We start from the raw sequence: 23,605 nt of genomic DNA, 5'->3' as shown, positions 1-23,605 counted from the left end.
ATTATGATTGGAAAGCATGTTTAGTTAAATGTAATAGTAACACGTTGATAATATTTCTCTTACTAACAAAGAATTTACTATGGTATGACTAAGTCATACCTGTGTAAGTTATGAATAAACCATATTAACATCATTTTTAAAATACGTATTTATTGGGCGCCTGGGTGGCTCAGTCGTTAAGCGTCTGCCTTCAGCTCAGGTCACGGTCCCAGGGTCCTGGGATCGAGCCCTGCATCAGGCTCCCTGCTCTGTGGGAAGCCTGCTTCTCCTTTTCCCACTCCCCCTGCTTGTGTTCCCTCTCTCGCTGTGTCTTTCTCTGTCAAATAAATAAATAAAATCTTTAAAAAATAAATAAATAAAATAAAATACATATTTATTATTCCTAAATGTCGAATATTTGCATTTCAAGATTTATTTGTATTCCTAAGAACATACAGAAGTGTCTCTCATTCCAAAATAAATATTAATGTTCAGGGAATTTCTATTGAAGCGATGGCCAGGAGAAAGTTTGCTCAGGTGTTATCAGGTCCGTGTTTGGGATCATTTTAAAAATACAAAGGCAGAGAATTTTTTCCAGGTCTGAGAAGAAACGAAGGCACCATCACTCCTGTTCAACATGCTCTTTGTGTCGCACTTTAATTATTTTTATGTCAACTGGAACCACGCATCAGGGTGGTTTTATTTTTAAGGTAGAATTCCTGAGAGGCATGCTTTTAAATTTTCAATGTGAGTTTATGAATCAACAGTCTTTGTCCACAACTACAGGCGAAATGTCACTTAAACTTAAAAATACTTGATGAATCAGGTCAAACCCGATGTGCCACTGACCATTCTTCATTGTTTTTAAACCCCTTCCCTCTGCGCTGTCTTTGAATTTTCCAACTCTTTTTATTTTTTTTTAAGATTTTTATTTATTTGACAGAGAGAGAGAGAGAGAGAGAGAAAGCACGAACGGGGGGGGGGGGGGGCAGGAAGGGAGAAGCAGAATCCCGGCCGAGCAGGGAGCTCGATGTGGGGCTTGATCCCAGGACCCCGAGATCATGACCTGAGCCGAAGGCAGATGCTTAATGCACTGAGCTGCCCAGGCACTCCTGAATTTTCCAGCTCTTTTTCAAGCCTACATCAGATCCAGGCGTGTTTGCCTTTTTCCTTAACTGTTGCTTCAGACTCTTGTCATGGGTAGAATTTTTGGGGTCTGACACCATCACTGTGATTTTCACCAGACTCTTCAAAGTACATGAATGTCAGCTTCAGAACACATGAAGTTGTGCCTCTGATCCTGCTCTGCTCTATTTCTCATCTCCGCTGTCCTCCGATATGGAGGAACTTAACCTGGTCCTTAATTATTGGGAGCTCGTTTTTTGTCTGTTTCTTAAATGCTGGTGCCCGACCCCTTCCCACATCAGTTAATTCAGAATCCATTCCTCTCACCCACTCTCCTGTCAATGGACTAGACCTTGTTCCTCGTCTACCATCAAACATTTCATGTATCCTTCTATGGTCATGGATTTTTAAATTTTTAAACTTAAAATTTATTTTCAGTAATACTTGAAAGAAATTGAATATTTGTGGTTAATTTAATATATACTTATTTCCAAAAGGGTGGCAACTTATTAAACACAATATCAACTAGAGGAAAGAAAAAAAAATGGAAAAGGTAATTAAAATTAACATAGAAATAAATATGAGCAAGTGCTTAATACAATTAACTTTGGCTGTTGAACATTGAATTTGGATCTTAATTTCTAGTAGCTAAACAGAAAGGAATACATGCACACTGGCTTAGACCAGAAGTTCTTAAACTTTATCACATATAAGATCACCTGCAGGGCTTATGAACACACAGCTTGTTCTGGGCCCCAAATGCAGTACAGGCAATTCATCAGGCCTGGAAGGGGCCCTTAGAATTTTCATTTATAACAAGTTTCCAGGTGATGCTGAAATTTCAGCTCTAGAGACCACATTTTGAAGAGCCCTGATTTATGTAATTCCTCTGATCCATGAAAAGACACACACACACACAATTTCTCTAAAAGGAGGATTGTTTCTCGTAATTACTGAATGGCGGCAGTATTTGGTAGGTTCTTTGACCTGGGTTATTAGATAAAATAATGACATTGTTGGAAATGTTTATAAAAAGAGTACTTTTTTCCCCCAAAATAATGTTTTATAAATCTATTCATCACTTAACTATCACCTCTCATCTTCCCACCTGTCTTTTCTGCCAGGCGTTTACAAAATATTTAGAAAAAAAGATCTTTTTTTTCATTGAAAGGAAACAAACAAAAGCTCTTGAGGTTTCCACTGATTATATGCCATTTCTTCACATTACTTTACTTGCTCCAATCATATTTTCTCACTGAGAACTTTGCTTATACTGAGGCCCGATCAGGTAGATGGTGTTTATTCACCTGCTGCTGTGGACCCTTGCAGAGTAGGTGTGCATGTGCGTGCGTGTGCATGCAGGTTTTTGTGCATACGTGTTGAGGTTGTGGGGGATTCCATTTTTCTCTCTCCTTGTTCATGTCAGTTACCAACCACTCTGATGCGTGGATGAGAACATTGTACCAAGGCAGATTTTTCCTCTCCACCCTAAGCCTGCTACAATACTTTGTGGGGCATCTTTCAGTATCTTCCTCTTTTAGTTTCCTTGCACTCCTCAAATTCTGTGACCTCACCCCCATTTTATTTCAGCCACCCACTTCTGCAGCAATACCCCATGCCTCGTAATTTCCAAAGATTGTTCTTTTTCTAAAATTTTAAACTCTAATAGTTTATTTTGACCACAGACTGTGGTCACTTAACTTCCCCCTCTCCTACCTTTAAATATAACATAGCACAGTATTTAAGAGCCTAGACTCGGTTTCACTAACTGAACGCAGCCTAGCTTTGACACTTATGAGTGACTGGGACACATTGAAAAAAAAAACAAAAAAACTCCTTAGGCTCAGTTTCTCCAACTGTAAAACTGGAATCATAGTAATATTTATCTCTTATGTTTGCTATGAAAATTAAATGAACCAGTATTTGCTCACATAAATTCCTTCACATTTCCTAGTTCACATAAATATTTGTTCTGTGAAATAAAATAAGTTAAATATTCTTGTCTCTTAACCATTTCCCTTCCTCCTGGATTTGCCTGCTGCTCTTTGGACCCTCATCCCTTCAACTATAGACTGACCCCATAATCCATGATGCCGATCATCCTTTGACACTTAGGTTTAGGCACACAATTTCTTTGCTTGTATACTGAGGTGGCAGAGATTTAGTAAAATAAAAAGATCATTCTATGGGTCATAACTCTACTCAAAACCTCAGTTGGCCTACCGTGCCTTCGGCGTTTAGCTAGTCGTCAACTTCTAGCTAAAAGTTAATCCAGATGCTTCATTGTTCCAACACCTACCTGTTTAATCATCATCTCACTCATTAGGTGTGAATTCTTGTAACTTCCTCTCATGTTACCTAAAGCTTGTCAACTTCTAGACATGTTCTTTCCTCTTCCTCTTCTGACTCAGGGTGAATGTGTCCCTTTGACAGTTCCCTGTTGAATAATACATAAACCGAAGCCCTTAACTTAGCACCTATAAACTAATTTGACTCCACAATTTGATCCCCCTTCCTTTGTCAGTCTTGCATTTGACTTTGACCTGCACACACAGGCACGAGCACTGTCCCCTTCACCTGGATCTACTTTTCAATCATCAGACAAACCCCGAACTTTTCCATCTTTATACCTTTGCTTCTAATGTGCATTTTTGGGGGGTGTTCTTTCTCAGTGTATAACATATCCACTTCAGTATACACTTGAGGCTCAGCTCATGTCATGAATCCTCTTGCCACCTCCTAATCGGATTCATTTTACTCTTTCTTGTACCCTTGTGCTGTGTCTAATTCCTACCCTAGCACCTACCACGTGTGTGTGTATTTCAACAGACAGATGCTCAGTAAATGATACTTAAATACAATTGTATTGAAGTCAGTGGGTTCTTGAGAAGAGAAAAATAATGTGAATTATTTAGGACATGGAATAATACTAAATTCATTTACACTGCAACTTTTTTTAAAAAAGATTTTATTTATTTGAGAGAGAGAGAGAGAGAACACAAGTGAGGAGGTGGAGCAGAGGGAAAGGGAGAAGAACACTCTCTGCTGAGCAGGGAACTCGATGAGGGACTCAATCCCAGGGCCCCGGGATCATGATCTGGGCTGAAGGCAGACCCTTAACTGAATGAGCCATACAGGTGCCCCTATACTGTGACTTTAAGATACATAGTGCTCACATTTGGAAAGGTGTTTATAAATTATTAATAATTTAAGTAGAATAATTTTTGTTAGCTTATATTTAATGAAAATGTATTACTGAAGAGAAATCGGTTGGAAAGTAACCAGAAAATAGATAATCTACAGATAATGAAGACTAACCGGTATGTTAAAGTCACTGCTATGTATAGTATTAATCATAGAACCATTGGATTTCACACTGAAGAGATCCTAAAGATCAGGTAGTCAATTTCCCTATAGTGTCAATGAAAAAACTAAAGCCCAGAGAGACTGGTTATTAATTATAGCACTAGTTTATCCGGCTGTGACTAATACCCGTGACTTTTGCTTTACTGTAGAAGTGCTCTTTTTATTTTGAAAAGCTTCCTTTCCTTATCTTTATTACCTTTTCTCTGAGGGAAAAAAGGAGAAAATATTGCTTCATTACATTAGATGTCACAAACTCCAAGCAGCTAATTTTTTTCACCTCTGCCCCGAGAGCTTATTAAGTAGGTCTTAAAATATATAAAACAGTAAAAAATTGTGAATTAAAAAATTCCAGCTTAAATGCCTTTAAAAAATATACTTTTTAATGCTTAATAACAAATTCCATATTAATATTTTTATTATCAATAATATGTTATGCCAAGTATTAAAAACACTGGAGTGTATTTAGTAGGGTGTTCAAGGAGAAAACAGATTAAAAACTTGTGAATCTTTTGGAAGAGAAAAAATTCTGGATATAAAGAACGAACCTTATATTGCATAATATGCCTTTGCCCTGATCTTTTAACCAAATTCATGTGTGGGTGCATAATTGTTTCTATATAAAGGGAAATTACATGAATTTAAAAATAGAAAAAAAGTGGGTTAAACTAGCTTGTAACTTTGAAAAACGTACCCACATTTGGAAGCTATCATGTTGACAGAGTAATTTTAATATTGGGCTTAAAATATTTTTGCACCTTAAAATGTATATCCTTATTATGTTAGTTTTAAGAATAAGAACTGTTTGTTCGGGGCGCCTGGGTGGCTCAGTTGTTAAGCATCTGCCTTCGGCTCAGGTCATGATCTCAGGGTCCTGGGATCGAGCCCCGCATCGGGCTCCTTGCTCTGCAGGAAGCCTGCTTCTCCCTCTCCCACTCCCCCTGCTTGTGTTCCTTCTCTCGCTGTGTCTCTCGCTGTCAAATAAATAAATAAAATCTTTAAAAAAAAAAAAAAAAAAAAAAAAGAACTGTTTGTTCACTGTTTCACTTGACCTTGGAGCCTAAATTTACTTTTAAATTCTAAGAAGAAATAAACTTATAATAATATTTGAAGATAGGTTTAATTTTATCAATATTATTCAAATGTAGTTTTAAAAGGGAAAGATCCTATAGGCTTACCAAGACAATTAATTTCCCATGATGCTAATAACTGCCCTTTTTATTTCATTAGTTTCTCTATTTCTGTATAACTAATCAATTTCCAAATCCTCCACCATAAATTCTGGTCTGGAAATTTGTGTCCTTCATTTGTACTTTAATCTTTTCATTGTTAATAACTTTCTCCTTTATTTTACTTGTTCTCTCTTCCTAGAACCATTATTTTTGGATGTTGACACTCCCAAAACAGAAATTTGAATTATTTTTCTTTATTTTCCTATTTTCCAGCATTTCTGCTGTATCTTTTTTTTTTTTTTTTTTTGGACATCAGGGACATCTTCTACATCTGTGATCAGTTTTTGTTTTACTTTTTTTTAAATTTTATTTTATTCTGTTATGTTAATCACCATACCTTACATCATTAGTTTTTGATGTAGTGTTCCATGATTCATTGTTTGCATATAACACCCAGTGCTCCATTCAATACGTGCCCTCTTTAATACCCATCACCAGGCTAAACCATCCCCTCACCCTCCTCCCCTCTAGAACCCTCAGTTTGTTTCTCAGAGTCCATAGTCTCTCATGGTTCATCTCCCCCTCCGATTCCCCCCCCCTTCATTTTTCCCTTCCTACTATCTTTTTTCTTTTTTTTAACATATAATGTATTATTTGTTTCAGAGGTACAGGTCTGTGATTCATCAGTCTTACACAATTCACAGTGCTCACCATAGCACATACCCTCCCCAGTGTCTATCACCCAGCCACCCCGTGTCTGCCACCCCCCACCACTCCAGCAAACCTCAGTTTGTTTCCTGAGATTAAGAATTCCTCATATCAGTGAGATCATATGATACATGTCTTTCTTTGATTGATTTATGTCACTTAGCATAATACCCTCTAGTGCCATCCACGTCGTTGCAAATGGCAAGATTTCTTTTTTTTTTTGATGGCTGCATAATATTCCATTGTATATATACACCACATCTTCTTTATCCATTCATCTGCCAGTGGACATCTTGGCTCTTTCCATAGTTTGGCTGTTGTGGACATTGCTGCTATAAACATCAGGGTGCATGTACCCCTTCGGATCACTACATTTGTATCTTTGGGGTAAATACCCAGTAGTGCAATTGCTTAGTCATATGGTAGCTCTATTTTCAACTTTTTGAGGAACCTCCATACTGTTTTCCAGAGTGGCTGCACCAGCTTGCATTCCCACCAACAGTGTAGGAGGGTTCCCCTTTCTCCACATCCCCGCCAACATCTGTTGTTTCCTGACTTGTTAATTTTAGCCATTCTGACTGGTGTGAGGTGGTATCTCACTGAGGTTTTGATTTGGATTTCCCTGATGCTGAGCAATGTTGAGCACTTTTTCATGTGTCTGTTGGCCATTTGGATGTCTTCTTTGGAAAAATGTCTGTTCATGTCTTCTGCCATTTCTTGATTGGATTATTTGTTCTTTGGGTGTTGAGTTTGGTAAGTTCTTTATAGATTTTGGGTACAAGCCCTTTATCTGATATGTCATTTGCAAATATCTTCTCCCATTCTGTTGGTTGTCTTTTGGTTTTGTTGACTGTTTCCTTTGCTGTGCAAAAGCTTTTTATCTTGATGAAGTCCTAATAGTTCATTTTTGTCCTTGCTTCCCTTGCCTTTGGCGATGTTTCTAGGAAGAAGTTGCTACAGCTGAGGTCGAAGAGGTTGCTGCCTGTGTTCTCCTCTAGGATTTTGAAGGACTCCTGTCTCACATTTAGGTCTTTCATCCATTTTGAGGTTTTTTTGTGTGTGGTGTGAGGAAATGGTCCAGTTTCATTCTTCTGCATGTGGCTGTCCAATTTTCCCAACACCATTTGTTGAAGAGACTGTCTTTTTTCCATTGGACATTCTTTCCTGCTTTGTCAAAGATTAGTTGACCATAGAGTTGAGGGTCCGTTTCTGGGCTCTCTATTCTGTTCCATTGATCTATGTGTCTGTTTCTGTGCCAATACCATACTGTCTTGATGATGACAGCTTTGTAATAGAGCTTGAAGTCCGGAATTGTGATGCCACCAGCTTTGTTTTTCTTTTTCAACATTCCTCTGGCTATTCAGTGTCTTTTCTGGTTCCATACAAATTTTAGGATTATTTGTTCCATTTCTTTGAAAAAAGTGGATGGTATTTTGATGGGGATTGCACTGAATGTGTAGATTGCTCTAGGTAGCATTGACATCTTCACAATATTTGTTCTTCCAATCCATGAGCATGGAACATTTTTCCATTTCTTTGTGTCTTCCTCAATTTCTTTCATGAGTATTTTATAGTTTTCTGAGTACAGATTCTTTACCTCTTTGGTTAGATTTGTTCCTAGGTATCTTATGGTTTTGGGTGCAATTGTAAATGGGATCGACTCCTTAATTTCTCCTTCTTCTGTCTTGTTGGTGTGTAGGAATGCCACTGACTTCTGTGCATTGATTTTATATCCTGCCACGTTACTGAATTCCTGTATGAGTTCTAGCAGTTTTGGGGTGGAGTCTTTTGGGTTTTCCACATAAAGTATCATATCATCTGCAAAGAGTGACAGTTTGACTTCCTCTTTGCCTATTTGGATGCCTTTGATTTCTTTTTGTTGTCTGATTGCTGTGGCTAGGACTTCCAATACTATGTTGAATAGCAGTGGTGGATAGTGGACATCCCTGCCGTGTTCCTGACCTCAGGGGGAAAGCTCTCAGTTTTTCCCCATTGAGAATGATATTCGTTGTGGGTTTTTCATAGGTGGCTTTTATGATATTGAGGTATGTATCCTCTATCCCTATACTCTGAAGAGTTTTAGTCAAGAGAGGATGCTGTACTATGTCAAATACTTTTTCTGCATCTATTGAGAGGATCATATGGTTCGTGTTCTTTCTTTTATTAAGGTATTGTATCACATTGATTGATTTGTCAATATTGAACCAACCTTGCAGCCCAGGAATAAATCCCACTTGGTCGTGGTGAATAATCCTTTTAATGTACTGTTGTATCCTATTGGCTAGTATTTTGGTGAGAATTTTTGCATCCATATTCATCAGGGATATTGGTCTGTAATTCTCCTTTTTGATGGGGTCTTTCTCTGGTTTGGGGATCAAGGTAATGCTGGCCTCATAAAATGAGTTTGGAAGTTTTCCTTCATTTCTGTTTTTTGGAACAGTTTCAGAAGAATAGGTATTAATTCTTCTTAAATGTTTGGTAGAATTCCCCTGGGAAGCCATCTGGCCCTGGGCTCTTGTTTGTTGGGAGATTTTTGATGACTGCTTCAATTTCCTTAATGGTTGTAGGTCTGTTCAGGTTTTCTATTTCTTCCTGGTTCAGTTTTGGTAGTTGATACATCTCTAGGAATGCATCCATTTCTTCCAGATTATCTAATTTGCTGGCATAGAGTTGCTCATAATATGTTCTTATAATTGTTTGTATTTCTTTGGTGTTGGGTGTGATCTCTCCTCTTTCATTCATGATTTTATTTATTTGGGTCCTTTCTCTTTTCTTTTTGATAAGTCTAGCCAGGGGTTTGTCAATCTTATGAATTCTTTCAAAGAACCAGCTCCTACCTTTGTTGATCTGTACTACTGTTCTTTTGGTTTCTGTTACACTGATTTCTGCTCTGATCTTTATTATTTCTCTTGTCCTGCTGGGTTTAGGCTTTATTTGCTGTTTTTTCTCCAGCTCCTTTAGGTGTAGGGTTTGGTTGTGTGTTTGACACCTTTCTTGTTTCTTGAGAAAGGCTTGTATTGCTATATACTTTCCTCTTACGACCGCCTTTGCTGCATCCCAAAGATTTTCAACAGTTGTGTTTTCATTTTCATTTGTGTCCAGGAATTTTTTTAATTTTTTTTTAATTTCCTGGTTGACCCATTCATTCTTTAGTAGGATGCTCTTTAGCCTCCACTTATTTGAGTTCTTTCCGACTTTCCTCTTGTGATTGAGTTCTAGTTTCAAAGCATTGTGGTCTGAAAATACACAGGGAATGATCCCAATCTTTTGGTACCAGTGGAGACCTGATTTGTGACCTAGGATGTGATCTATTCTGGAGAATGTTCCATGGGCACTAGAGAAGAATGTGTATTCTGTTGCTTTGGGATGGAATGTTCTGAATATATCAGTGAAGTCCATTTGGTCCAGTGTGTCATTTAAAGTCTTTATTTCCTTGTTGATCTTTTGCCTAGATGATCTGTCCATTTCAGTGAGGGGGGTGTTAAAGTCCCCTACTATTATTGTATTGTTTTTGATGTGTTTCTTTGCTTTTATTATTAATTGCCTTATATAATTGGCTGCTCCCATGTTAGGGGCATAGATATTTACAATTGTTAGATCTTCTTGTTGGATAGACCCTTTAAGTAGGATATAATGTCCTTCCTCATCTCTTATTATAGTCTTTAGTTTAAAGTCTAATTTGTCTGATATAAGGATTGCCATCCTAGCTTTCTTTTGGTGTCCATTAGCATGGTCAATGGTTTTCCACCCCCTCACCTTCAATCTGGATGTGTCTTTGGGTCTACGATGAGTCTCTTGCAGACAGCATATCGATGGGTCTTGTTTTTTTATCCAATCTGATAACCTGTGTCTTTTGATTGGGGCATTTCGCCCATTTACATTCAGGGTAACTATTGAAAGATATGAATTTAGTGCCATTGTATTGCCTGTAAGATGACTGTTACTATATGTTGTCTCTGTTCCTTTCTGGTCTATGTTACTTTTAGGCTCTTTCTTTGCTTAGAGGACCCCTTTCAAGATTTTTTGTAGGGCTGGTTTTGTGTTTGCAAATTCCTTTAGTTTTTGTTTGTCCTGGAAGCTTTTTATCTCTCCTTCTGTTTTCAATGACAGCCTAGCTGGATATAGTATTCTTGGATGCATGTTTTTCTCGTTTAGTGCTCTGAATATATCATGCCAGTCCTTTCTGGCCTGCCAGGTCTCTGTGGATAGGTCTGTTGCCAGTCTAATACTTCTACCATTTTAGGTTACAGACCTCTTGTCCCGAGCTGCTTTCAGGGTTTTCTCTTTGTCTCTGAGACTCGTAAGTTTTACTATTAGATGTCAGGGTGTTGACCTATTTTTGTTGATTTTGAGGGGGGTTCTCTGTGCCTCCTGGATTTTGATGCCTGTTTCCTTCCCCAAATTAGGGAAATTCTCTGTTATAATTTGCTCCGATAGACCTTCTGCCCCTCTCTCTCTTTCTTCTTCTTCTTCTGGGATCCCAATTATTCTAATATTGTTTCGTCTTATGGTATCATTTATCTCTGAATTCTGCCCTCGTGATCCAGTAGTTGTTTATCTCTCTTTTTCTCAGCTTCTTTATTCTCCATCATTTGGACTTCTATATCACTAACTCTCTCTTCTGCCTCATTCATCCTAGCAGTTAGAGCCTTCATTTTTTATTGCACCTCATTAATAGCCTTTTTGATTTTGACTTGGTTAGATTTTAGTTCTTTTATTTCTCCAGAAATGGTTTCTCTAGTATCTTCCATGCTTTTCTCAAGCCCAGCTAGTATTTCTATGATCATCATTCTGAACTTTAGTACCAACATCTTACTAATGTCCGTATTGATTAGGTCCCTGGCAGTTGGTACTGCCTCTTGTTCTTTTTTTTGAGGTGATTTTTTCCGTCTTGTCATTTTGTCCAGAGGAGAACAGATGAATGAGAGAACAAAATGCTAACAGGGTAACAATGACCCCAGAAAAATATACACTTAACACTTCAGAAGAAACCTGACACCAGGGGAGAAGAAAGGGAAAGAAAGAAAAAAGAAAAAAAGAAAGAAAAGAAAAAGAAAAAGAAAAAAAAAAGAATATGATTAAATATGATCAGGCTGGTGAATAGATCAGTGCCACACACTAGATTTTGGGCGTGTTTTGGTCTGTTAGAAGAAACTGCCTTCCAAAATTTTAAAGAAAGAAAACTTATATATGTACAAAAATAAGGGTAAATACAATGAAGGGATAGAATATGAATGTAAAGATGAATATTATAAAAGATTTTATAAAAGGAATTGATAAGATAAAAAGTTGGTTGGAAAAATAAGGAAGAGTAATTAAAAAAAAAAAAGGGAGAGAATGTGATCAGGCAGGAGAGGAGAACAAAGGCATACACTAGAGATTTAGGGTATATTTTGGTGTGTTAGAAGAAACTGTATCCCAAAATTTTAAAGAGGGAACAACTTATATATATACCAAAAATAAGGTTAACTACTATGAAGGGATAGAATATGACTCTAAAAATGAAAAATAAAAATGTTTTTTAAAAAAGGTATTGATAAGATGTTGGTTGAAAAAGGTAAAAAGAAAATTCAAAAAAAAAAAGAAGAAAGTTAAAAAAAAAAATTAACTTTGAAAGACTAAAGAATCAGGGGGTGAAAAAAGCCATGAATTCTATGTGCTGTATTCCCCTAGTGCTGGAGTTCTGTCGTTCTCATTGATCGGTAAACTTGGTCTTGGCTGGCTGTTCTCCCTGATCTTCTTGTTGGGGGGGGCCTGTTGCTGTGGTTCCCAATGTCTTTGCCGGAGGCGGAATTGCCCCGCCCTTGCCCGTCCGGGCTAAGTAATCTGCTCGGGTTTGCTCTCAGGAGCTTTTGTTCCCTGCAAGCTTTCCGTACAGCTTTGGAGGACGGGAGTGAAAATGGCGGCCTCCCAACCTCCACCCCAGAGGAGCCGAGAACTCGGGGCCCGCTCCTCAGTGAGCCCCCAGAGGAAAGCAGTCAGTCACTCCCGTCTCCCCGGTCTCCGGCCTCACTCCGTGCTCACCCGGCCTGTGACCGAGCGTTTCTATCTCTGGCACACGACCCCGTGTGGAGTCTCCAAACCTAGCAGATCCCTGTGGTGTGCTCCCGCACTACTCCTCCCCGGGGAGTAGGGGGAGTCTCCCTGTATCTGCCGCTTGTTGGGTCCCTGCTTCCAGAAAGTGGTCACTTTTTTGTTCAGACAGTTGCTGCTATTCTTTTCTTCGATCTCCTGTTGAGTTCGTAGGTGTTCAGAATGGTTTCATCCCTGTGTAGCTGAATTCCTAGGACCAGACGAAATTTACGTCTCCTACCTCTCCACCATCTTGCTCCTGTTTTACTTTTTCTATCATGCTTTTAACTTCACAGAGGATTCATTTTGTTCTCAGAATGATTCTTATATGCTCCTCTTTTTGCTTTGTGGATTGCAGCTTTCCCCTTACAAGGTTTTATTCTGCCTCCCTGCTTTGTTGTTACTGTTTTCCCAAATTACTTGTTTTGGAAGGACTCCTGGGTGTGGTGCATAGGTGGGTGTGTGGGTGAGGTTTAAGTGTGACTCACTGGAGATAAGGAAGAGGACTTATACTCTCAGTATTCACTGTTTAGACTTTCACATAAATACCTTGTTTTGGGGATAGTACCCCTACCATCAGAAGTCCTGAGCATCCTGAGCTCAGCATTCCCTTAGTTTGAGTGCTATTCAGCCCTAGCGTCTAGTCTTCTGCTGGGGCAGGGAGCTGGCATACTGTCAGGTAGAAGGTGTGAAGGGTGGTATTTGAGGGTCTGACTTCTTTCTGTGAAGACTATCACTTCGTTTTCTATCTCATCACCCTTTCTGTGTAAATCTTTGCTTCTTTACTACCAGCTCACATTTATATTTCTCTGGTTTCTAGGTCAGTCAGCATGTGTTTCCCAGCTTCTTAAATTCGATGGTTCTTTTTTCCTCTCACATCTTCTTTGTGCTTTTTGATTTATGCCTATTTCATATCGTATTTTTACTATAGTGGCACTTCAGTAGAAAGCCAAGGTAGAGAGGTGTGTTCAGTACTCCCTATTTTGCATGACCCCACTATGATTTTAAATTAGGAAAATAGACTTGTCTCTGAAAATCAAAATCCTAGAATTTCTCTCTCTTATTCGGGACCAAAGGAAACTTTGATTTTTTATTTTGACTTGGTCAGATTTAGAGTACATTATATTTAGCACTCAATATAGGTATGCAGTTTTTCTTATTGCTATTCTGATTGACTAGAACTTAAATTTCTCCAACTTTTTCTTTGATGAATTAGACAGAATTCATAGACAACCATTTACCCCTGTTAATGTGTTTAGAAATTATTTAAAAGATGTCAAGACTTCTACTATAGACAATAATGAACAATGTGTTTTCAAACCAACATCGCTACTGGGAACAACTAGAAAATTTGTATATACTATTTTTTTTTTTAAACTGGTTGAAAGCTTCAGGGAATTGTCAAGGCATATTGGATTTGTGGGTCAAATTTCTGGGAGAGGGGACCCTGGCTTTTGCCACTATTTTTAAATGGCAAATTCTTAAACAACCAAGGCTGAGAAGCTAAGCAGTTTGAGGAGACTGGTCTTGAGGGAAAATAAAAAACAAAAAACAAAATCTTGAGTTCCAGAAATAGATATGTTGTTGTCTCTGGTTTAAAGTTTTATCTTATTGGCGATGTTGAGCACTTTATTTTGACTGGCCATTCCTGTATCTTCCATTTTTGAATTATCTGTTCAATTTTTTTGCCTCTTTTTTATTTGGGTTGTTTGTCATTTTATTACTGAGTTATAGGGTTTGTTCATATATTCAAGAAATAAGCCCTTTGTCAGATATATGTGTTCTGAAAAGTTCTCAAGTCTGTGGCTGTTTTTTTTTTTTCTTCTCTATTCTTTCTTCATCTTTTTTTTCTTTCTTTTTTCTTTTTTCTTTCACTTCTTTCTTTCTTTCTTTCTTTCTTTATTATTTTTTTGGATGAGTAGAAGTTCTAAACCTGATGAACCTTAATTTACCCCCCTTTTTTTTTTAATCATTGGTGGTTCATGTTGGCTTACCTTAAGGTTGTGAAGATATCTTCCTATATTTTCTTCTAGCAGCTTTATAGTTTACTTTAATGTTAAAATTAAAGTTTCATTTTTTTCTTAAAAATAAAGTTTAGTTTAAACTTAAAATTTATTTTGACCTAATCTTTATGTTTGATGTGAAGTAAGTGCCCATGTTGAGTGCACAGAATCACTGGAGGAGACAATAGAACAGGTTAGTTTTAATTTTATTTTTAATATAGCTGGTTATTGGTTTTTATTTTTATGTTGCTTTATTTTTTTTAGAGGGGTTGGTGGGGCAGAGGGAGATGGAAAGAATCTTAAGCAGGCTCAGTGCCTAGCATGGAGTTTGCCCCGGGGCTCTGTCTCACAACCCTGCGATCATGACCTGAGCCAAAATCAAGAGTCGGATGCTTAACTGACTGAGCCACCCAGCTGCTCCCCAGGTTATTGTTTTTTAAATGATATTGAGAAACACAGAGAATCATTAGGAGGGATAGAGAACCAGATTTGGAGGATGTTTCTCTAGGATCATTGATGAAATTAAGTGCTAAATTTTCCTGGGGAGAATCCCATTGCTGCCTCTCGGTGCACGAGCAGGGCACCCTTCATTGCCAACACCCCTGACACATCCAGGACCCTGGTTGCTCTCTCTCTGACCACTGCTACTGCTGTTGCTCACATCACCAGGATGACTTTGAGTAGCCCCCTTTCTTCTTGGGTCACCAGCCTATGATTGATCAACTGGGTTTTTCTTCTGATTGATGGAACCTGGGTCATGTGCAAACTCTACCTTCAAGTCAGGCCAGTAAAGACAAGGTATCTTGTGTTTCATCTGTTTCTGTGTTTTGTAAAGTGTGGCTTTAAGAGCATAGGAAGAAGTTTCAGATGCTGCCGGAAATGAATGGCAGGTAACCCCACACAGAGTCCACTTGTGTATATGTCTTTGAGCTCATGTTTCTGACAAGTCTTACCAAGAGGTGTAGGGTTTCCATATATCTGATCACCTAAAAATGGTCAGGCAGTCATTTATTACAGTAAAGATTCATGGAGTCACCAGTGGCCCTCATTCTAAAATACAGCTAGGTGGGGTGCCTGGGTGGCTCAGTCGTTAAGCGTCTGCCTTCGGCTCAGGTCATGATCCTGGGGTCCTGGGATCGAGCCCCGCATCGGGCTCCCTGCTCGGCGGGAAGCCTGCTTCTCCCTCTCCCACTCCCCCTGCTTGTGTTCCCTCTCTCACTGTGTCTCTCTCTGTCAAATAAATAAATAAAATCTTAAAAAAAAAATAAAAATAATAAAATACAACTAGGCTTTTGTAAATACTTGCCTTGTTCGTGGTACTGAATCCATGCTTGAGTGGTGGGTGAATTCTTGTCACTCACAAAGCGATGTTTCTATTTTCTACTTTACTAGAAAACCTTGAAATGCTTAGGATCCATGTTCTGGTAGGACTTTTCTTTCTGAATTTTTGCCATTTATTGAGTATATGAAAGACAGTAATCATTATGGTTTGCAAATAAAGATATTTAGGTCATTAGCCAGCATAACATTATGTTCCTTAATTCAGTGGGTACACATTTTCCCCATACATTTTAGCATCTTTAAAGTCTTTTTCCATTTTCCAATAAATAGAACATGATGATTAGATTGTAAGCATTTTTTTCTATTAGTTGTATGCAGGCTGGTTATAGCATCTTATAAATAAATAATTCATATCTTAGGTTGGTGAAATTATAATAATTATTTTAAATACAAAAATAATAATTAGTTAACAGGTATATGATCAAGGTCATTGCACAATTGTGCCTCATTGTTATCAATGTCTTTATTTAATATTATAGACCCCAGACATCAAGATTCTCCCAGAAATTATACAAACCCAACAAAAACTCTCACTTCCACTCCTCTGTTTTAACAGCTGTGTCATTCTTCTCTGTTTATCTCAAAATGGCACCTGCAGCCCCTTCTGGAGTCTCGGGGTAGTGTGTGAATTTATGAGGGAATCCTCTGGCCTGAGAGGCCCTCTGTCCTCCTGCTTTCCTGTGCTCACTACCACAGAGACAACACTCTCCTTTTCCTTACTTCTTCAGTTCAAAGAGTGGTTACCCTCTGAAAGTACATCTCAGATTGCAACACATACACCATTATAACCGTGATAATAATGCATTTTGTGTCTTGTTGTCCTGCATCAGAAAAATTCCCCTATTTTGTACTAATCCTTTCCCATGCTGCTTAGCGATCAATCAAAACAACGGCTTATATTTGTGTAGTGACCTATAGCTTTTGCTATGCATTTGTATGTATCACCTCACTTAACTTTTCCGACAAGTGTGTCTTATGACAGGGTGGTTATTCTCATTTGAAGGATAAGAAAACAGTGTTGGACTATGCTCATGTACTAGTGGATCGCAGATTCCAAATTTGGTTTACAGAACTCCGAATCAGTTTGTTTTTTCTTACTCACTCTGCCCTTTAATATCTGGACTCCGAATATCTAAAATTCCTTCTCTTCTTTTATTTTTGTGTTTTCATTTAATGATTCTTTTTTTTTTTTTTTTTTAAATATTTTATTTATTTATCTGACAGAGAGAGACACAGCAAGAGAGGGAACACAAGCAGGGGGCTGGGAGAGGGAGAAGCAGGGTTCCTGCCGAGCAGGGAGCCTGATGCGGGGCTCGATCCCAGGACCCTGGGACCATGACCTGAGCTGAAGGCAGCCGCTTAACTGACTGAGCCACCCAGGTGCCCCTCATTTAATGATCTTATAATTAAAAAATTGAGCAAACAATAGTACCTTTTAGTGTTTTCTACATATATAACAAAACTTGTTTGACCTTATATCTGATATTTAGTATTTTTATTAACTGACTAATTCATTCTCAAATTAACTTGAGAAATGATCCTACAAATCGATGTCTTTGAATAGGAAAGGATTGAAAATTTGCTTTCAACGGAAAGGAAATTTTATTTTATTTTTTTGAAGATTTTATTTATTTATTTGACAGAGAGAGACACAGCGAGAGAGGGAACACAAGCAGGGCGGGTGGGAGAGGGAGAAGCAGGCTTCCCGCCAAGCAGGGAGCCTGATGCGGGCCTAGATCCCAGGACCCTGGGATCATGACCTGAGCCGAAGACAGATGCTTAACGACTGAGCCACCCAGGCGCCCCTCAATAGAAAGGGAATTTTTACTAACATTGATCTTACTCTCCTCTAATTTTTTTTTCAACACCTCTTTTATTTCTAGTTATGTTTCGCCTCTATGACACAGATGGGAATGGCTTCCTGGACAGCTCGGTAATTTTTTTCTTTAAATTTTCTGTGAAAATTTCAAAGTAGTTTGTTCTGAAAAATGCAATGAATAAATTTATAGCTATTACCACAGAAGACACACTGAATATAATTTCCATGCACTCACACAGCATTTTGATCATCTGACTTCTTGAGAGTGATCTGAAAAAAAAATAAAAATAAAAGTGTTAGGATTACAATTGTTCTGTTGAATAATTTTGCTAGAAAAAAGTGACTTTTTATGCATGGAAAGCTAAAAAAGACCCCAGCTCCTTTGAATAATACATGAGAAAGCTGAGATCGTTGATCTAGAAAGAAAAAAAAAAATTGAGCTTTGACACTAAGAAAAATAACAAGAATACCAGTAGAATTGAAAGGAATTATAAAGTCAATTTAATCATTTTATCATTTTTGCACATTTTAGAAGTCTTTTAGTCATATATGCTGTTAAAATACATATACTTACAAATTACTTTAACAAACTTCCCTTTTTAAAATGTCTCATCCAATTTAAATACAACTTGTACTCTATCATATAGTCATAAAAAGCAATAGGAGAAAAATACGATCTCTATATGATTGAACTAAAAGGAATAATTAAATGTTTATTGTATTTGTAACATACACAAATCATTGATAGTTTTCAGAGGAGTAGTTAGACTCTTAGTTTTACTGCACAAATCAGTGCTTGGAATATAAATCCATTTCAGGTTCCATCCAATAATGCATTTTATATTTGCTAGTGACATATTTTTCATATATTATTAATTCTTCTATAAAGAAAATAGAAGAATCTTAAAAAAATAAGTGTCAGGTTATGGAAATTTTGGAGTACACAGGTACATTAAATAACAAATGTTTTGATATTTTTAAATTGATTAAAATGAACATTACTTCTGATAGTGAATTTCTCTCCTAATAATAATTATTATAAAGAAGTAAATGAACATTACTTCTGATAGTGAAATTCTCTGATAGTGAATACAGCTCCCTTTAGCAGAGTTCAAACAGAATTCTACAAGCAGAGCAATGAAGTTGGATACATATTTATGTAATTCTGAGTAGGATAATGGCACATTAGCTTCTCCAGAGAGAGATAAAAATATATAATTCCTACTTTAGGAAATGACCACCAATCTAAATTGATGCTGTGATTGTGGGATTCCTTATGTTTAAGTCTCTCCAATTTTTCAAACGCCATCATTTTTAAGTGCTTAGTAGTGTCCAGTTACCCATTTAGGAATATTAAGCTACAGGATACATTTGCTCATTTTCTGGTGGCATTTCACAGCGAGGAGTTTAGACTTTTCTAGATATTTCCATATGCTTATTGTTGCACTTCTGTCCATACTACTGCAAATTGTATTTAAATGCAAATTTGTTTTATTTAGTGTTTCTTTTTAATTAAATTAAAGGATGTTTCCTTACTAGGCTCTTAGCCATGGGTTGGCAGCTGATTTGAAAATTCAGTCAAATGCTTTTTTTGGTCTCTGGCCATTTTTTATTGTTGTTAACATATAATACATCGCATTATTTATCACTATCATCTAATATTAAACAATAAGTTGGAGATAAATTGATTTATGATTAAACTAGTCTATTTTGTAATTAAAGGCCTGAATTTTATTTCTATGGTTTTCCCCAGACAACGTACCACTTCATTTTATTTTCTTCATTATCAGGTTGAAATTGCACGTTCTGATGTCCTTAATGTTGGAAATTTTAAAGGTGTAACACTTCACATATTGGAGGCCAGAGGAAAATTACTATTTTGAAAAATGACCACTATGTGTAATAATACTAGTGAATATTTATTGATCCCTTGCAGTATGCCAGGCGGCATAAATGTATCTCATATCATAGCATGCTTACTCTTTGCAGCAACTCTATGCACTAGTTAAGATTAGAATACTCATTTTACGGATGAGAAAGCTGAGTCTTAGGTCAAATGATTTATCTAAATGTCACATGCCTACATAAAAAGGGTTTCTGTTCCTAAAAACATGTCCAGGGACTTTTACCACTCCAAACCATCGAGGCATAAATAGGCAAAGATAGAGTAACACACACACACACAATTCTAACCTATAATTCCAAGATATTTTAGTTTAAATTTTTTCTTAACTGTAATAAGTGAATTTATATTTATTTATATTTATATATTTGTATTTTTTATATTTGTATTTATATTTGTATTTTTGTATTTGTATTTATATTTGTATTTTTTTCTGGGGCAATCTGTGTTAACTAAACATTTTCATGATTACATTTTTTCTGGACAGAGGAATGGAGCTTTCATCAGTTTCTCAGATGGATCCATTGTCCCCCAAAAGACAACCTCTTTTACTACATTTCCTTCTTCATTCTATGAATATCAACTACATATATTACATCAGAGATTTGAGTAGAATAATCTTTGATTAATATGCTTTCAAACCTTATCCTTTTATACTTCTTATATTTTAAATTATTATACTGTTAAGACACCACATTTAATTATCTCAGTGACTATATTTAAAATTACTAGCATTTACGAAGTATATTTAATCTTTTCTGGAGATAGGGAAAAATTAAAGTATTAAATAAATAGGTATGAGCAAATGTTTTAATTTATTTGGTCAAGGCATATGTATTAACTAACCGTTCTTCAAAGAGTTGACACTTGAGCCCAATAATATGAAAATGCTAACTAAAATTCTATTTCCTCATAAAATAAACTCTACATGTACTTAGCCTCCAAACCTTGACCCTGAACACGCCTCTTGCAGAGCAAATTATACCAGTTAATGGCTGGAACAGTCAATATACGTTCTCAGTGTATCAGAATGAAAATAAACCTCTCAGTTGCCCTCAAACGCTTCCTTCCATCCTTCCACACCTGTTTCTAAGCCAAAGGGTCAGGACACTCGGTGACTTAAATATCACAGCTTGTGAAAATATGCCTGCTCCTACTTCAATCAGATCTTCCTTTCTAAAGATAGATTTTCTTCCTTAAAAAAAATATCTGCTCTGGAAGAAAAGCTTTTTTTGTGTAGTTGTGCCCTCTTCTGGTGAAGATTTCTATACCAAGTACAAAATAAATTTATATTCAAGTGCTTCTTTTATGTATAGTTAATCAGACTGTTGAAAGGATATATTATATATAAAAATTAATATATATGTATAAATTATATATAATACATAAATTAATGGTGTAACTTTTAGTTTTTGAACTGCACGTTAAACAAAACAATTCTTATAAGTCAAAGTTTGAAAAACTTACAAAGACCCTGTATTCATGTTTTCTCCCTTTTCTCTGTCTCTGTCTCTGTCTCTGTCTCTCTCTCTGTCCTCTCCAGGAGCTAGAAAATATCATCAGTCAGATGATGCATGTCGCAGAATACCTTGAATGGGATGTCACTGAACTTAATCCAGTAAGTATATGGACAATTTAACTGTTGGCTACATTCTAGAAGGCCCGTTTCTCTTTTCTCTTTTTTGGAACCTTAATATACTACTGCCATTTGATATTTTCTTTTGATAACCCAAAGTTACTATTTCTATTCAGTAGCAAAAGTGGATTCTGAACAAGAAAAGGTATACGTGGTGTTCTGAAGCTCTTAGCAGTAACTTTTGCTTTTCTTCTTCATGGAAATTAATTTGAATGGCGATCTCAGATGTCTTTAGGTAAGCAGGAGCTGCTGGTGGATACTGCCAAGGTTATGCCATGCAATAAAATAGTCAGAATTAATGTACGTTATTCATGATCTCTGTATTTTCCTTTTATGGAAATAGCTAAATATTCATTCTAAAAGAAGATGAAGTCGCTTAAGATGATGACGGTTGACTGTGTACACTGCACTGTTAGTTCCTGTATATGTGTTACTCAATGCTTGCAACTCTGAGATAGATCCTACTATTTTATTCATTTTACAGATAAGGGAATTGGGACCCTAGCATGTTGAAGAAACTTCTCATAGCTCTTCAGCTAGTTAAAGATAGAGCTAGAAAGTTGTAATAATTTGTTTAAAGAAATGGTATCGAAGGAGGCTTTTAAGAACATAACAACCTCTTATTTTTAATAGATTTACACCAAATACAACATTATTCAAATGTATATTAAAACATACTTGATTAGAAACTTTGACTTTTGCCACAAGTAATATTTTGGAGAGAGTTGATAAGTACGTTATTGACTAGTTTATTCTTGAAACCAACTAAGTTGAGCACATTGTAAATGAATTAAGCATATACAAATCAATTTTATTTAAATGGCTTACATTTTATAAGAATTTTAAAAGCCTGTGACAGCATGATAGTGGCATGATTAGAGAAGAGAGCTGTGGTAGCATTTCCTTTGCTGCAGAGACTAGTGCCAGTAAAGTACCACAAAGTTATATGCAGTTATATGCAGGAGGGGCACCATTCTTCCTGGGATTGGGGTTTTCCAAGTTTTAACTCAACTGGTTTTTCTTTTGGGAGGATGTCGAAATACACCATGCTGTGCGCATAATGCATAGCAGATATTGTTCACAAAGTTGCAGTTTGTATATGGAAGAATAAATAATAGTGGTAACTTGTATTTGATTCTAAGAATCCTGCTTGATTCATCTTAATACTATTTTCCCTTAAATCAAGGGACTTCTTTTCAGTTCTGTTGCCCTTTTTGGTTATGTTCTTCTAAACCAGCTTTCTCCATCCTACTCACCTCAATACCCGTGAATATTGTGCATCTTCCAGTCAAGTCTCTTGTCCTCACTGGAGTGATGGAAGGAAGGAAGATGTTTTTCTATTGGTTTTCAAAACAGAAGGGGGCACCGCAGCTTCCCCACAAAAAATAGTGGGGGAGTGCTATACACTTGAGGAAAAGGGGGATCTGGATGATTTGAAGAAGGGAACAGTTGGTGGCTAGGCAGTCTAATTATGACAAATACCTACTGGAAAATACAAATAATAAACTATATTGCATTATTTGTCATTTGTGGAACACATTGATAAATCTGCTACTTCTACGAGTAGTATAAATAGTAGAAAGTGAAGATGAAGAGATTTACGTTGGGTAGTATGTTTGCTGTCATAGTGACTACCTCATCCTGCCTAATGATTCAACAACTCTGCCCATTTTAAGCCAGTGCATACATTTGTACACCTTGTCAGAGCCTTGATACATTTGCATATATGAATAAAGATAATTGAACGTTTGAGGTCCATGGCAGTTAATAGGGAAGATTGAGACATCCTTGGAAGAGGTTTTGAAAAAATGAACCCATGCTCTCACATGAGATTTATTAGGTACAAAATGAAAGCATCAACCATCTGAAACAATCCTCTGTGTTCTAGTTCTCATTTATTCATTTCTCCTAGTTCATCAAAGTGCGTTCAAGGGGCAGGACATTTTAACAAGATCCTGTACCATTTTGCCAAATTCTAAATCATATCCCCTGTTTTTCATTTTGAGAATAATAAAGTAATTATTTCAGCACCATTTTGTTCCAAAAAGTCTCTTTTTCTCAATACCTATATTTAAATTTGTATGAAGGAAAATAACCTCATTTTCAAAAACTTCATGAGGAAACACACCCATCCACGAAGTTCGAGTTTTTAGGCAAACAGCACTTCTATCAACATATCAAGTATTCCATTTATTGCACCTTTCAAATTTTGGTTCCAATGCTCTCTCTCTCTCTCTCTCTCTTTTTTTTTTCTCTGAATTGATGAAGATTTCTGTATTAGATAAAGGGGTGAATTACTTTCTTTATTGGAATTCTAGCATGTTTGCCATTTTGGTGCTGTTGGATGAGAAGTACTTCACCTTGTTTGAAACTCACATACAGTTTCTGCTCATATAACATAAAACACCTATATGACACTTACTATACATGCTACATGCTCTTTGAGGATCTTTATAGTATATTAACACATTTAACCCTCACAAC

General features: G+C 36.8%; 1 protein-coding gene across 10 annotated transcripts in view; it reads left to right on the top strand.

Moving 5' to 3' along the window:
- DGKB (diacylglycerol kinase beta) overlaps positions 1-23,605 on the top strand; it is a 731,665-nt gene that overhangs the window by 176,297 nt on the left and 531,763 nt on the right. For all 10 annotated transcript variants that reach the window (XM_078059329.1, XM_078059328.1, XM_078059325.1 and 7 more), the window contains 2 exons: positions 17,647-17,696; positions 21,029-21,103. In XM_078059329.1, coding sequence (XP_077915455.1) covers positions 17,647-17,696; positions 21,029-21,103 — 125 coding nt within the window. The remainder of the gene's footprint in view (positions 1-17,646; positions 17,697-21,028; positions 21,104-23,605) is intronic.

This window comes from Halichoerus grypus, chromosome 12 (genome assembly GCF_964656455.1).
Source record: "Halichoerus grypus chromosome 12, mHalGry1.hap1.1, whole genome shotgun sequence".
Classification (NCBI taxonomy): domain Eukaryota; kingdom Metazoa; phylum Chordata; class Mammalia; order Carnivora; family Phocidae; genus Halichoerus; species Halichoerus grypus.
Note: the sequence above shows the minus strand (reverse complement) of the source record. Positions and strands in the feature narration are given on the sequence as shown.